The 15,271-nt window shown below is 36.2% G+C and overlaps 1 protein-coding gene across 1 annotated transcript; it reads right to left on the bottom strand.

Annotated features, from left to right (window-relative positions):
* Positions 1-4,445: 4,445 nt before the first annotated feature.
* On the bottom strand, positions 4,446-5,365 carry LOC307185742 (large ribosomal subunit protein eL15-like). Its single transcript, XM_079920200.1, has one exon. The coding sequence runs from the start codon at positions 5,346-5,348 to the stop codon at positions 4,734-4,736; it is 615 nt and encodes a 204-aa protein (XP_079776326.1). The 5' UTR covers positions 5,349-5,365; the 3' UTR covers positions 4,446-4,733.
* Between the last annotated feature and the right edge of the window lie 9,906 nt (positions 5,366-15,271).

The following is a 15,271-nucleotide window of genomic DNA, read 5'->3' as shown; positions in this document are numbered from 1 at the left end:
ATGTAAAATTAACTAACAATCCTTATATAAATTTGTAAGGGAAAATGCAGGAAGGAAAGAAAAAGTATTGGAGTTCAGAAACTAGATAAAATAATTGGTACAACATTATTTTTGGATAAATGCTGATTTGAAATAGAGCCTTAAAAGATCATGACTGAAACACTGAATGACTGACTGAAGGTGAGTAAGAAAGTTATATACCAAAAGTAAGGACTTGTGTTCTATTTTTGATAATAATTTCTAATTTAATTTTCAATTTGATGGGAAGTTTTCACTGCTGTAAAATAAAGACAAAATTTACTATCTGAATTCCCATGCTGGTAATATGTTTCTTACCAATTCATATTTTCCATTGCAGAAACTTGCAGGAGATATGTGTAATCTTCCACCATGACATGATATGTTTTTGATGAATAGTATTTTGTTTTTGTATATTAGAATAAAGTTTTTAGAAGTTCCCTAAAAGATACACTTTTTTTCCACTCACCATTTAATTTACTATGAAGATGTTTCCAAATTCCGTTATTTTTATTTAACAGTCTACATAAATGAGCCATTTGTCATAGTCTCTAATAATATATTTAGGAAGTATTCATATACACTCAAGAGCATGAATATAATAATGATAAAACAGAAAACTAAAGATCAAAATATATAGACTAAAATCATGATAATTTCTCTGTTTCAATTTTATGGACTTCTGACTAACATAATGATATAAGAAATTATTAATAACCACTGTTATTTGCTTACTTAATCTATTACTAGTGAGTTATGCTGCACAGTAATATAAATATCCCACTTTTATGTTCCTTTTAGCTTTTATTCTCTCTGGGAGATAAATAGCAAAAAAAAAAAAAAAATTCTTTCACACTTTTGAACTCAGTTTAATTTCAAACCATACATACAACCATGAACTCTTCAATCTTAAGAAGTGATGATCACAGAGGGAGCTCATCCTTTCATCCCAAAGTTGAAGAATATTTTGCTTTGTGCAATTCTCCTGGATACATTGTGACAGATCTTCAATTTCCATTTATTTTCTAATCAAAAAGAGTCATCTCCTTGGCACTAGTACTGGTCTGAGTAGCTCAGGAGGAAGAAACATAATCAGCAGAAGCAAAGTGTATGATATTTAAAATATCATCCTCTCTACCTTGTTTTGAAAAATTAAAATGAAGTTAATGTATTTATCTATTAGCAGATTCAAAGCCATGTATATAAAAAAAAGTTCAGGGTTTCCCTGGTGGCGCAGTGGTTGGGAGTCCGCCTGCCGATGCAGGGGACACTGGTTCGCGCCCCGGTCTGGGAAGATCCCACATGCCGCGGAGCGGGTGGGCCCGTGGGCCATGGCCGCTGAGCCTGCGCGTCGGAGCCTGTGCTCCACAATGGGAGAGGCCACAACAGTGAGAGGCCCGCGTACCACACACACACACAAAAGTTCAGTGGCTAGCCATGTGGATGTTTGGGTGTTTTGACACTTTTCAGTTGCTGCTAGCAACATTCGTGAGCAAGACTGGTAGGTCACGGTCGTAGACTGGATGTAAAGGGAAAAGGAGAAGAAACAGAAAGTGAGAAGAAGAAATAAAATGTGGATAGAAGGTAAAAAGAAGAAATACAGAAGTAAAGAAAAATGTTCATCTAGTGTAAAGTAACTTATTCTAAATTCAAGGTGTCAGATATAGTTCATGTTTGTGACTGTCCCATATCTCAGAATATTTTATCTTTTTTTTTCTTTTTCATATTGTAAGACTTCAGTGTGGAAGGATATTGGTGTTGGAAACCACTTTTATCCATGTTTATCTTCCCATTTTCATCTTTTCTAGCGATGACAATACCATTTATTTTTCTGTTCCTAGCTACAAAGCAAATTATAGGAATTTTTTCATATAATCTTCATGACACTATGTAATATAATAGTTACCATTATAACCTACATTTTAGGTAATGGAGGGCTAATGAAGTTAAGTCACTAAACCAACATCGGATCTGTCTTTAGCCCCTATTGTCCCTGTGAGTTAGAAAATGTGTCCTCTCTAAGCAGTCACAGGTCTTTCCATGGCCTATGGGTTAGTAACTAGAGCTTTGGTTGGTTTTCATCATGACTTGTTCCCTCAACCAGAGACCATGGTATAATGGACACCTTGCACAACTCTGTATGGTTTCCCTGCCAAGTTTACATAACCTATTGTTGGTAGAACTGAGATTCAATTACTCCAAAGCATGTGTTTGTTGATAGTACACTCTTCAGACTCTCAGCTACACTCTTTAGACTCTCAACTAACTCTTGTCAGTACTTCAGACCTCAGGTGAGTTGTCGCTCCTTCCTCCAGATTCCTTCTCTAAGTGCCCCCCTCTGAATTGGGAACCACTCCCATGAGCTTCCATCACATCTTATAGATATTTCTGACATGAAGTTATTACAGTGACTGTGACTGTGAACTTGTATATATTCCTCAGTGATCTATAAGCATTTCTATAGTAGGGACTATCTCAGAACCCAGCACCCAGAGACTGTCAGTTACTAACATTTCAATAAATATATGTTGCATGAATAAAGGGAGTTCCATTACTCATGGAAATCTGGTAAATGTATGTCAGGAGCTCTCAGAGCCAGAATCTGAATCTGAAACCTGAATCTGAAAGTGCTGAATAATATGAAAAAATAAAGGACATACCAAAGGACAATGGCTTCTACCAGTCTATCCAGTTGAATGTACATTGGGGAACTGACATAGGAGCTTGAGTGGCCTAGGAACCAGTATTGGAAGCACTAAGCTCTCTCATCTTTTTCACTGTCAGCATCTTTAGATCGTTCTCTCATGCTCTGTTTCAACTTGTTTGCATTCTAAGTTTCTTTGAAATAAGGTGATATGTTATCACATAAATGAGGCCAAAATACATACTGACTTCGGTATATAAAAACCTTAGTCTGAAAACAACTCAAAATACCCTCTGGCCCACATCTATTTAGCTCTTTGGTATGACATTTAAAAGAAAGATAAGAAAATGGAGTGTCAATTTTTTTAAGTTACTGCTCAGTTGACATTTCTAAATAGCACAGGATTATAACAATATTAGCTATAACCTGACTAATCATCTTACATTTGACCTCAGTTTGTGAGCATATTAGTAATAACATATGATCAAATCCTATTATTTTATCAGAGTTTTAAAATACCACTCAATAATATCTCCATGAGAAATTAAATGTTCTATACCAATGTTTACATATGCTATGAAAAAAGTATAAATGATTTGGCCTGTCGTTTCAAAAGTCAACCAATTACACGTTAAGTGGCTAAAATGCATGGAAATATGAGCCAGGAGTTATTTTGTTTGGAATATTTAAATATGTTTGATTCTTTGTCTATGTGTGCATTAGCCAAAAAGTTTATAAAGTCCATCAAAATTTCCAATATCTCCTTGGTATTTTACTCTCAGAAATATTTATAATTTAGTGGTGTGCTTCCCATATAATTAGAAAGACATCTAAAGTCTGGGTGGAATTACACAGAATTAGAGCTATCACCAACCCAGAAAAAATTGTGTTATATTCCAGTTTTTAAGTCTTTACCTTTTTTTTTTTTTCTGGAAACCAACTGAACTTGTATTGACACCAACTACACGACTCTTCTTAGTAGCCTTATGGGAATGGATAAAGTGGCTTGACCCAAGATAACACTGATTAGGCTTAGCAATGTTACTTTTAAATAAAACCAACCCAATTTTCCCCAAGGTGGCTTAGATTTTATAATGGGTCACAAACTAATACTAAAAATAAAACATTTAAAAATTTGATCCAAGCCCCTTTTATCCTCCCACACTTGAAAGGGACCTTATGAACAGCAATTTCCCAATCCTAGCATCACTAGCTTATAAACCTTAGGGTTAAAAACTCCCTCCTCATTTACCCAATGTTCAATTTCCATCACTTTCAATATACACTAGTGTAAATACCATGACTATTTTGCATGAAGTTAAGTATTCTACAGATCAGAGTCACGGGATTGAACCAGGAGCTCCCACCTTTTATGGGAACTTCAGTGGTACCATCGAGGTCAAGGCAATTTAATTTAGGTTAACCAGGATTTGTTTCAATTTGTAAGAGAAACATCTTGCAACAGGTTTATTTAATTCTCTTAAAAAGTGGTGGCATGCCTTTACTTTCTGCCTTTTGGCAGCAGCAGTTACATATATGGAGTAGCAAATTAAGTCTAAAAACGTGGGCCCTAGTCAACTTTATTTTTTGGCATTATGATCATGATAAAGGATCACGATATCCTTCACATTTCCAAGGAAAACCCAATTTAAAGTTTGTCCTTGCCAAACTCCATAAAACAGCCACTTTAGAGTAAACCAGCAGAGCATTGCATCACCCCAATAAAGCTGTAGGTTTCATCATATGCACCAACAAATCTACATGGCTAGTTTCTGAGCTCCTCTTTTACAGAATTTTACACCTATTGTTACCAGACAGCATTTTAAACACGGACATATCAACTGCCTAATAAAGCAAAAAACAAAGGCATTTTTCCCTTATTAGAAACAAGACACACCATCACTTAAAATCTTCAAACATTATTGGACTTTAACTTTCAGAATTTGACAATGCATTCAATGAAGCAATCTGCAGACAACTAGTTTTAACAGACAGATTAAAAAACACTTTTAAGCAGACGTGGATGTCCTAAACTGTTTATTAGGTAAGAATTTTACAAACATTACTTATATCAGCGGTAGCGGTGGACCTGGAGAGTATTGCACCTTCTCCAGGCCGCGCGGCGAGAACCACCGATCGTGTGGTGGAACTTGTGGCCCTTGCCGAGGCCGCGGCTCATCCTGCCTGCAGACGTCAGCCCCCGCATCTCCCTGTGCTTGTGGACTGGCTTGGTGATCCACTGGGTGTCAGGGTTTCTTCTGATAGCTTTATGGAAGGGATCAATGAGGATAACCTCAAAAAATTTGTACGTAGAATCTTCACCCACCCAGTAAGAATTCAGGATCCTCAGGGCCCCACAGTGGCGCCCCGCTCGCTCCTCGGCAACAGACTTAAGGCTCCGGCCAATCTTGAGCTGGTTGACGCCATGGTGGACGGGCTTGCCGTAGGTGGCGCCCTTCGGGACCGGGCGTTTGCGGCCACCGCGGCGCACGCGAACCCGATATATCACATAACCTTTCTTGGCCTTGTAGTCCAGCCTGCGCGCCTTGTCGGGCCGGGTGGGGCGCGGGGCCCGGTGCAGCGCCGAGAGCTGGCGGTACTGCCAGCAGCGCACCCTGAGCAGAAAGCGCATCACGTCCGACTGCTTCTTCCTCCACAGCTCCTGGAGGTACTTGTAAGCGCCCATCCTGGCTCACCTGATGGCTGCCGCCAAACGGAAAGGCAAGTCTTTACCTTTTAACCGGCTTCTTCTCAACAATGTATGAGTAAACGGGTTTAATAGGTAGTCTGTTGTTGTTTTATTATACTTATGAGACTTAGGGAATAAACTGTGCACCTCTAGAATTACAAAAAAGTATGAATAATAATTGTTCAATAATTAGCAAAGATCAAACTAACAGCATAAAAAACGGTAGCAGACTATACAAATTTTATACAGCGCATACACTGTCCTAATGCTTACCACGTGCTAGGGACTGTTTGAGTGTTTTACACACTTTAAAATAATTTAATTAACATATTAACCCTAAAAAGTAAGTTCTATTATTATTCATATTTTACATATGGGAAAACTGAGCCACAAAAAGGGTAAGTAAATTGCCTAAGGTCACACAAAAAGTGGTAGTCTGAATTCACACTCAGATAGCCTGGCTGCAAAATCCATGTTCTTAAATTCTATGCTACCTGCCTAGCATTGAACAAAAACAAGATAATACAATTAGAAGAGGAATGTTCAGAAATAAAAGGAAAAAGATGATAATATGCATCTGAGCAATCACCTACGCTTTGAAACAAAAAGATAAGCATTGATGAATATATGTGGTCAATTTCGTATGACTGAAGTCAATTCAAGGGCATGATGTCTCTGTAGGGGGCTGCAGTTTCAGACTAACCTGGAGTGTAGATCAGGTTTACCGGGTGTATATTTACATGAGATTCTGAGTTGCTTTCCGTGAAGAGAGAGGCAGCCTGCCTTAATATGGAGCAGTTAAGAGCACAGAGCTGGAGCCAGCATGCCTGGGTTTGAAGCTTGAATCTTTCTTTTATTAGTTATGTTACCTTGAACAAGTTAACCTTTCTCTCCTGCGGTTTTCTCATCTGTGAAATGTGGCTAATAAGAGTACCTGATTCTTAGATTTGGAATAAGAATTAAATAGGTTAATGTTATAAAGTATTTAGGATAGTGTTTGGCACAAATTGTTTTATTAATGTTTTAAGTAAAGATGAATTTGGTGGGATTAAACTTGACTCCATAAGAGTGTTAGGCTTGGAGAGAAGAAATGCTATGTGGTTTTTAGTGCTATGTGGTTTGTCACTCGAATCCTTCACCAGCCCACCTCATGAACTTGTGTGTAGTTACTAGGAAGAAGAAAGTAATCTGTAATTTAAATCTACAGCAGTGGTTTTACCAAAAATTTGGTAGAATTGGGGTGAGGGGTAAAAGTACCTTTACCAAAGTATTAAAGAAAAGATAAATAATCATTAGCTTCTGGCTTCAATGTACCAGATATGTGCCTAGTACACTGAGGTGTGGAACACAGCGGAAGGGCATACATGAACCTAGTTGAAGTGTTGGTGGTACTGAGAGAGAGATGGCAACACACCATTAGTAGCAGCAGCAGCAGTGGCGCCCAGAGGTGGACAGTGCAGCATGAAACAACAATGGCTCTTCCCTGCAACAGTGAGGGTGGTCAGAGGGTCAGGGCAAGTATTAAGGCTGTAGTGTAAGTACCACTTGGAAAAAGTTGGACTTCGCCGGCCTCTAGTAAGAAATTTAGTAGAGAAATCCCAAAACACTCGGGCACTAACTCTACTGTATATACTTAGGAAGATAATGAGTAAACACAAATTAAAAACAGGGTTCGTCCTTTTAGGTAGCTTTCAGCTACACAGGTATGTGGATATCTGGCTTTGTGATATTTTCACCTAAGATCATCATCACAGTACTCATTCCCATCAGGTTTGTGTAAACGTTAATCATATCCCTTTTTAAGTTTAGTATTAAAAATCATTTTCTTATTTTAGATACTGACATATTAAAGGCTTCATTTTGTAGTTCAGTTTATCTGATTTTGTAGAATCTATTTCAATGTATTCCTTAGCATTTAAGTAGGAAAACATTTGAAGAGAGTAGTGTTGCAAAAAAAAGTAAATGTCTTAAGAATATGAACTAGTCCTTTTAAGTACAAAGGGAAGAAATAAGGAAGTGAAAAAGGGCAAAATGGACGAAATGTGAGCCTCTTTCCAAAGACTTTAGAAGGTGAAAACAAATGGTTAACAAAAACTTCACAAAATAATCATTAAGTGTTATTTGAAAAGCTACTCTTTGATCCTTGGATCCTGTTCGTAAAAGCTACTACACTGTGATAAATATTCTTTATGTGTCTTTACGTGTAAACATTCTTTATGTGTCTGCTTGCTTAACACCTTTTCTCATATATTAAGATTGATAGTTTGATGACACTCATAGTCTCAACTAAAATGATAGTGGATCTTTTCTAGGTTGGAGAGAATTCCTTGTTTTATTATTTCTGGGAATTTTAAATGACCTGTTTGGCTGATATATTAGTATTCATTCATCATTTTAAATATGTTTCACTTTATTTTTTTTTTTCCTGATGACCAGTGAATTTGAAAAGTAAAGAAAATTTAACAAAATAATGAAACAAAACAGAAACATTATCCAGGATTCCACAGGCAAAAATATTTTCTACTTTGATATTTCCCTCCAGCTTATAAGTTTTAAGATGACAAATAATAGTACAGGTCTCTCATTTAAAAACAAATAAAATATGATGAAGACAATTGGTATTCAGGTGCTATAATTCGAGACCCAGAGGCCAGCAGTGATAGCTGCATGTTTGAATCCTGGGTCATAAATGTAACAGAGATATGTATTAAGCAAACTGAAAATATTCAGCAACCAGAAGGCTGGCAGGTGGGGATGGTTGGGGGCTGGTGTTTCGAGAGCTATTCCTCCTGCTGGTTTATCATCTACACTTCAGTGATCTTTATGGAAATGACCAATAAGCCAGATTCGTACAAATAAGTCCACTGAGGTAGTTCTTAATACCCATTCTTATCAAATTGAATCACCATGGAACTAATCTTCTGCAAATTATTTCAGAGAGATGACATTTTATGTGCACATTAAAGCTTCCTGGAAAGGGTCCATCAATCTGGAGAGGGGCACAGATGATTCCTGTCAGGTTTCAACTTGGTATTTATTAAGCTGAGTCTGTGTATATCCTTTAATGCTGAGTGAAACATGGCCATCCTTAACTGACTCAAGGTAGAGGTAGTAGGAGAAAACAAAGCAGCTAGGAGAGATGAGAAAATACAATTGTACTTTAAAAAAAGTTAGAATACATAAGTGTATTTAATAACAGTTTGTCAGCATTTTGACTTCAGATAAATGTGGAGATGACACTGATTCAACAGGGTTTTAAAAATGCAGCTGTCAGTACTGACTTTTGCTTTGTAACTATTTACTTTAATTAATTACACTTTCTAAATGCCAGTGGAAAAAAATAATTATTGCGTGAACACAATAAGACATGACAGTAGAGAAGCAGAACCTCTCTAGGTATGTCTGAACATACAACAAACAATAAATTTATCTAACATAATTTTTTGAGATTTAAATAACACATCTTTGTGGCTATACTATGTGAAAAGTATTACCTTGGGCAGTGTAGGGAGACACATAGATATATAAGACATAGATATTTTATTCAGCACCAGAAGTTCAGAGGGGAGTATATAGTGGGGGTAATACTGGGTAGCAAGACCAGAGGTAGAGACACCATTTAGGATATTATTACACACAATCAGATCAATGTAATTTATTCAGTACAACTTTATAGATTATATCCTATACATGTTCTATCTCTTTTCCTTTCTGAATCTCCAAAACAATCCTGAGATGTGTTCATTATTACCATTAAACCTGCTATTCAGGAAGATACTGAGGTTCACAAAAGATGCATACTTCTAGCTATATGAAGTTTCACTTGGACTCAATGTGTTATAACTTCAGGGCCAAGGTTCTTATTAACATCCTACACTGTTTCCCGTGTAAAACTATGTGCCTAGAATACTTAAGAATTGTCCATTTTAAATAGTAAACATATTCAAAGGATCCCTTTTTGGGTGATGAGATGGAAAAATTTCCCACTTTATGTTATACTTCATATTATATAGTAAATGCATTAATTCTCTGAACTTAATGTTTATATTAACATACCCAGACTATCACTTTCGTGTATCTAATTTTCATCTCCACTTCTCTACTATTTCAGAATCACTAAGTTAACTAGGATCTCTGTATCATTAAATTCTAAGGATATTTCTCATGCCTTATTATATTCTAACTCTGAACCACACTGACTACATTCACCAACTTACCTTCTTTCTGCAATATTCGCTTTAAAAAAAAATGTATGTATTTTTCGCTGTGTTGGGTCTTAGTTGCGGCACATGGGATCTTCCATTGGGGCACAAGGGCTTAGTTGCCCTGCGGCATGTGGGATCGTAGTTCCCCGACCAGGGATCAAACCCACGTCCCCTGCACTGGAAGATGGATTCTTAACCACTGAACCACCAGGGAAGTCCATGCAATACTCTCTTATCCTGGTTTTCTTCCACCTCTTAGATCATGTCCATTCATCTCTTTTTTCCAGTTTGTCTCTTCTCAATGTCTGAGTTCCTCAAGTAAGTCCTACACCGTGTTCCCCTATACTTCCTCTCTTGGGAATCTAATCATTATTCACAGCTTTAATTATCAACTTTATACAGATAACATCCAAATTTATTTATTTATTTTAATTTTTATTGGAGTATGGTTGTTTTACAATGTTGTGTTAGTCTCCACTGCACAAGAAAATGAATCAGCCATATACATATAGCTATCCCCTCCCTTTTGGACTTCCCTCCCATTTAGGTTACCACAGTGCATTAGGCAGAGTCCCCTGTGCTATACAGTATGTTCCCATCAGTTGTCCATTTTATATATAGTATCAATAATATATATGTGTCAATCCCAGTCTCCCAATTCCTCCCACCCCACCCCTTTCCCCCTTGGTATCCATATATTTGTTCTCTACATCCATGTCTCTATTTCTGCTTTGCAAATAAGATCATCTATACCATTTTTCCAGATTCCACATACATGCTTTTCTTTTTCTGACTTACTTAACTCTGTATGACAGTCTCTAGGTCCATCCACATCTCTACAAATGACCGAATTTCATTCCTTTTTATGGTTGCGTAATATTCCATTGTATATATGTACCCACATCTTCTTTATCCATTCTTCTGTTGATGGACATTTAGGTTGCTTCCATGTCCTGGCTATTGTACATAATGCTTCTGTGAACACTGGGGTGCATGTGTTTCTTTGAATTATGGTTTTCTCTGGGTATATGCCCAGTAGTGGGATTGTTGGGTCACATGGTAGTTCTATTTTTAGTTTTTTAAAGAACCTCCATACTGTTCTCCATAGTGGCTGTATCAATTTACATTCCCACCAACAGTGTATGAAGGTTCCCTTTTCTCCACACCCTCTCCAGTATTTATAACTTCCAAATTTAAATCTCCATCAAGACCTCACCTCTTGACACCATACCTGTATATCTGCCTAACTCTCTGATAGTTCCACTTGGATATTTGAAAGATACCTCAAGTTCACTTCTTCCAAGATTAAACTCATCATCTTCCCCCATTACCTCCCAATCATTCTAGCTCGGAGTTTTCTATTTCAGAGATTAGCATCACCATCCAGTTAATCGTAAAAACTAGAAACCTAGAAGTCATCCCTCACCCCATCCCATGTTTCTCTTATTCATTCCATCTCCAAATCTTCTCTTTTTACCCACTAAATATGTTTTAAATCTTTTTCTATTTCTCCATATCCATCATAACCACATAGCTCATACCTGGATGGCTGCAGGAGTTTTCTTACTTGTTCATAACTTTGACTTGCTCAACCACCTCCCTCCAATATGGCCTCTGGAATGTATCTTTCTCAGAAGAAAATATGATTGATTTGTTTATGTCACAACTCGAGTTCCTGATTAACGCCTTTGATGACTTTCTACTTGCTCTTATGACAGAAAACCAAAATCCTTAACACAGTGTGCAGGCCACTTCATGGTGAGCCTCTCACCCACCTTTCTCTCCTCGTCTCCACCACTGTCTCCAACTTCCATTTTGGTCACGATGGACTGCTTCACTTTCTCATATGCACCATGATGCTTCCTACTACAGAGCAGGGACACTTTCTCCCCTCATGGATTACTCTTCCTTTTCTTTGTCTTGTTCCTCCTAGTCATCCTTAAGATCTCAACTTATTTGTCAGTTCTTCAAGGAAGACATCACCAAGTTTTTTAGCCTTATGGTTTAACGAAACCAGCTACTTTTCTATGGTTGTGCAATTTATGGTTGAATTTTTATGTTTGTTTAATATTAATTTCTCTATTTTCCTACTAGTATATCCATAAAAACAGATACCCTATTTGTTTAGTGTTTTGCTCACCATTATATCACTAAGGCCTAACATAGTTCCTATCCAATTATACGTATCCAACAGATTTTTTTTTCCCCAGTGAATGAATAAATGAATGGAGAATACACACAGTCACATGTGAGAAATTTCAGGGTACTAACTTATGTACTGTATAGTCTCCATTTTACAAAAATTAACATATATGTTTGTACCAACTTGATTTAGGTTCTGATTTGGTAGTTTATGCCTAGAGTTAATTTTTGTACTCTATTTACTTACACAGGTAGACCCTTGTTCTAGATTCTCATATTTTTTTCTTTGACTAGTAATAGTTAATATCAACTGATGGTGAAAAACATGGATACTTTTCTTGTGTAAGAGTATTCAACTGCATTTGGTTTTTCACTTCAACCAGGTTATTTAGAAAATGGCGATGATTAAGGAAGTAGTTTCATAATAAAGAGGCTGACTTGTTTTATGAATTTGGATATGGTACACAAACATGTCTAGATTAATATTTCCATATTAATTTTTTTATAACTGCACAGGGACAAAATTAAGCTTCTCATGATATTTAACATAAATAATTATTTCAGAGCCCTTTATTAACTCAGGTTCTAAGAAAAAGAAGTTGAAATAAAGGATAAATGACAGCAGTTGAGCATATATTGTACTCATAAACACAAAGAGATAGGTAATAAATAGATACATAGTCTAAAAGATATTTAAGAAAAGAGATAGAAACCATATTACATTTCAGAAATTCTTAGTCTCCAGTTATCTAACTACCTCACTACCTTCTCTCTAGAGACAAAAGCCATGTGCTTGCTAAAAAATTAATTGCTTTTTAAGAGTAATAGATCTATTATCCATACTTAGTAAAAAACTTTTTCTTGTAATAGCCAAATACACACATCATTAGAACTGCAATCATTTTTTCAGATTTTTCTCACTCTTTTATGTTTGAAAATAATTTAATTATTCTTGTTTTGGTTATGACATTACTTCAAAGTACACAAAAAGTGCTCCACACATGATAATTCTGACAGAAAATTGTATGTTTGTTTTTCTTTATTAAAAAAATATTCAAGACCCTGTAGAGAATTAACAGACATTGCATCTACCTAAACTAATGCTATGTATCAGGCAAATAAGTCTTGTGTGAGAAATTGCTTTCCTGTATTCACAGATACTCTCCTTTTTAAGCCATTTTACCTAGTCAAATATTTTATTAATATCTTCAAACATAGTTCAAACTTTTTATGGAATTCTCACATTGCTACCCTCAACATGGGTTTAATGATTCTGGCAAAGTAATTCCCAAACAAATAGATGGCCTAGCATTTGTTTCATGGACAGCTGAAAAATGATGGCCTGCAGAAGGCCATCTGGAAAAAGTACAGGTAAGAATATTTGACTTTACAGAAAACACCTTAGTTTAATATCTCATCTGGAGAATCTTTATATCAAGTTCATTAACAAAGGCAACATTGCCAAAGTATTTTTGAGCTTTCGTAGTTTAAACAGTTCACAACTTCCATACCAACTTTTTTACATGAATTTTTTTTAAAGCATCATTAAAAAATATATTTAACTCTGACTAATTTATTAGAATAAGTAAATTGAGACAACAGTAAAAATTGAAAGAAAAAGCTCTTCTCTTTGTATTAATTAACTACTATACAAAAATGGAAACTTACAGTAAAATGATTGCATACAACACAAGTAAATGAGCACATGAAATATGAATTTTATTCTTGGATGCCCTTATTCTGATCCCATTAAAGTCAATTTTAATCTAAGCCCCATGCATCTTAAAAGGAATTTGGCTGAAACATTTTGTTCTGTTTGTTTAGATTTTAATAAAGGGAAAGTATTTTTCCTAATTATAAATTATTATTTCAACACATCTTTAAACAACTGATGTTTAGCATGATTGTGGCTCCTATAAGTTACAATATTAATTCTTACTAAATAAAAAGAATATAAACTTGACTGTTGGCATTATTTTCATACACTCTTTTTTTTTTTTTTTTTTGCGATACGCGTGCGGGCTTCTCACCGTTGTGGCCTCTCCTGTTGCGGAGCACAGGTTCCGGCCGCGCAGGCTCAGCGGCCGTGGCTCACGGGCCCAGCCGCTCCGCGGCACGTGGGATATTCCCGGACCGGGGCACGAACCCGTGTCCCTTGCATCGGCAGGTGGACTTTCAACCACTGTGCCACCAAGGAAGCCCTATACACTCTTGAGAATATAAGTTAACAGGGAAAAAGGACCAGTGCTTTGTGCTTATTATGATGCAACTATTTAGAACTGGAAGGAAATGTCATCAATTTCATTCTGTAGAGGTTGTCCTTACATCTTTCAAGAGGAATATTAATAACCCTATTTTTGCTTCCAGACTATAAGTAATGATTGACCAGTTAACAACTTTGCTTTCTGATCACATCTATATAGATAATTTAAAAATAAATGTGAAATATTTAAAACTAAATGATTTTTTTGGTCCTTATTTTTGATGTTTTTATCTTGTATTTGACATTTGTTGGAAATTAAAATTTGCTTGGTCTTTGGTATTTGTCACTTTCCAATGATGTTTTATGCGTGTATGTGCATGTGCCTCAGTTTTCACTTGACCCTTATTTTACACTTCTATAGTAATGTAATTTTAGATTTATTTTATAATTATTTACAATTTTAATATTTTATAAAACAATACAGTACATAGCATTATAGAATATATTTTAATATAATAATACAAAATCTATATATGAGGAACATTAAGTTATTTACATGTATCATTTCATTTAATCAAAGAAATGAATTCACGAGGTAAGTTTTTGCAGATAAAACCTGAAGTTCTAAGAATTTTTTCCTTTTTTTCCCCCCTACATGTAAATAGTAAACGTTGGAGCTAGGATTCAAGCATAGGCCATTATACTTATGTAAATATTTTAATTAAACTTCACAAAAGAGTTCCATTTCCTGTCATACTTTAAAATAGTTAAGAATGCAATGGTAAGAGAATGCCAAGTTGATTGTAAATCTTAACCAGCATATGAGATGGAAAAAGATTTATTTCAATTTTTTCTTGATTTCTACATCTAATTAAGAGAGGCTTTACACACACAGAGATACACAATGTGCATATTCAAATTGGATTTGGGAAGTCCTAGTGTATCCGTAAGATCCACAATGCGAATAAGCATTTTAAAGGGTTCTTAGGAGGCAGTTCTCCATGGGATATTGCTTGTCTGAATGTTCTGAAGGAGGAGGCACAGGATGTCTTTTAATCTGGATTATCTTTTCAAGTATATTTGTATAGTGAACAGCCTTGGAAGATAGGAGCAAAAAAGAATGCTGGGGCTTCCCTGGTGGCGCAGTGGTTGAGAGTCCGCCTGCTGATGCGGCCTCCGCAACGGGAGAGGCCACAACAGTGAGAGGCCCGTGTACCGCAAAAAAAAAAAAAAAAAAAAAAAGAGAAGAATGCTCACTGCCCAGTATAATAAATTTGAGTTTCCTAAACTCACGGTTCCTCTGTTGTAACGCAACCCACTGCATGTGCTGGCTTTCTCTGGACCCATTCGCATTGCCTGTATGGGACATG

Source organism: Stenella coeruleoalba, assembly GCF_951394435.1.
Source record: "Stenella coeruleoalba genome assembly, chromosome: 4".
NCBI classification, from domain to species: domain Eukaryota; kingdom Metazoa; phylum Chordata; class Mammalia; order Artiodactyla; family Delphinidae; genus Stenella; species Stenella coeruleoalba.
This window is presented reverse-complemented; position numbering and strand designations above follow the sequence as displayed.